The sequence below is a fragment of the Emiliania huxleyi genome (assembly GCF_000372725.1).
Source record: "Emiliania huxleyi CCMP1516 unplaced genomic scaffold EMIHUscaffold_5426, whole genome shotgun sequence".
NCBI lineage: Eukaryota > Haptophyta > Isochrysidales > Noelaerhabdaceae > Emiliania > Emiliania huxleyi.
This window is the reverse complement of record NW_005197925.1, coordinates 1-1,577: the sequence shown is the minus strand read 5'-3', so window position 1 is coordinate 1,577 and position 1,577 is coordinate 1. Positions and strand designations below refer to the sequence as shown.

The window sequence follows — 1,577 nt, the reverse complement described above, 5'->3', positions numbered from 1 at the left end:
GGCAGCGGCGTGAAGAGACGCTGCTCACGCCCGGGGAGAGGAGGAGGCGACGTCGTCCGCCTCGGCTCGCAGGGCCGCCTGAGAGGAGCACGACGCGGAAGTGTCTCGGAAGCGTCTCGGAAGCGTCTCGGAAGTGGCTCGCAGGGCCGCCTCGTCGCGCAGTGTCTCGAGGAGGAGAGGGACGTCGACCACGACAAGCCACTCGCCCTCCTCCCCCGCCCGCCGGACGAACCCCGCCCGCTCCTCCGTCACAAGCGGGTGCACGATCTCCTCTAGCCGCTGCAGCGACGCCTCGCGGCCGGCGGTGGCGACGGCGGCCGAGAGGGCGGCGCGATCGATGCCTCCGTCGGCGCCGCGCGCGCTCGGGAAGGCGGCGCACACCGGCTCGACCGCCGCGCCGCCCGCTGCGTACAGCGAGTGCACCGTCGCGTCGGCGTCGTGCACGCGGAAGCCACACCTGCGGAACCACGCGGCCGCGGAACTCTTGCCCATGCCGATGCCGCCCGTGAGGCCGACGACGGTGGCGGTGCTGCTGCGCGCGGGGATGCGAGCTCCCACGCCGGCGGCAGCAATGGCCGCAAGCCCTGCCATTCTTCTCTCTTTTGCAGCCGGGGTTCCGTATATCTTTTTGCTTGGCCGTACATCATGATGAAATTGTAGCCTGGCGTTTGTGCCCCGTTTGTGCCACGTCCCGTGCCCCCGAGTTCATTTTATAAAAATTCTGCAAAAACCCTGGCCTGCCCCTGCGGTGCCCCTACCTACCTACCTACCTACCTACCTACCTTACTTATGGGAAACTAAAAAAGAAATCACTCGAGGTGAAGGTGGGGTACTATACCAACTAGAGTGATGGTTGGTGGTACTCTCCTGTAACCACAGTCCTTCTTGTGACATGGCAGGCCACTCTCAAGCCCTACAAGCATCAGATCACCCATTTGGGGAGGGTTGACATCGTGATTTCCGCGGAAAATTTCTTTTTCTGCTGTGAAAATTCCAGCCGCAAGACAAACGAAAGGGTGGCTGGGCAAGGGCCAAGGCGCCCGCGTCGGGCCCCAGCCCCCCCCCCCCCCCCCCCCCGGGGGGGGGGGGGGGGGGGGGGGCCAAAGGGGGGGCTTTTTTTTTTTTCAAAAAACCTTTTTTTTTTTTTTGGGGGGGGGTTTTTTCCCCGAAAAAAAAAAATTTTTGGGGGGAAAAAAAAGGGGAACCCCCCCCAAAAGGGGGATCTAATTTTTTTGGGGGGTGAAAGGGGGCCCCCCTTTCAAAAAAAGGAAGGGGGTTTTGGGGGAGAACCCCCCCCCCCCCCCCTTTTGGGGGTTGAGCCCCCCCCCCCCCCCGGGGGGGTTTTTTTTTTTTTTCCCCCAAAAAAAAAAAAAGGGGGGGTTGGTTGGTTGGTTGGGGCCCCCCCGGGGGGGGCCAGGGTTTTTTTCAAAATTTTTTAAAAAAAAACCGGGGGAGAAATTTTTGGGGCCGGGGGGGACCCTATTTTTTTTAGGGGGGAGCCCCCCCCTTTCAGAACCCCCCTTTCCCCCCTCTTGGGGGGGCTTTATTTAAATTTTTGGGCGGGGGTTTTTAAAAAA

General features: G+C 61.1%; 1 protein-coding gene across 1 annotated transcript; it reads right to left on the bottom strand.

Moving 5' to 3' along the window:
- Positions 1-183: 183 nt before the first annotated feature.
- On the bottom strand, positions 184-591 carry EMIHUDRAFT_124477 (hypothetical protein; the record flags this gene model as incomplete). The annotated part of the gene is made up of 1 exon (XM_005765666.1): positions 184-591. A coding segment is annotated over one exon (408 nt), but the record flags the coding sequence as incomplete, so codon positions are not given.
- Between the last annotated feature and the right edge of the window lie 986 nt (positions 592-1,577).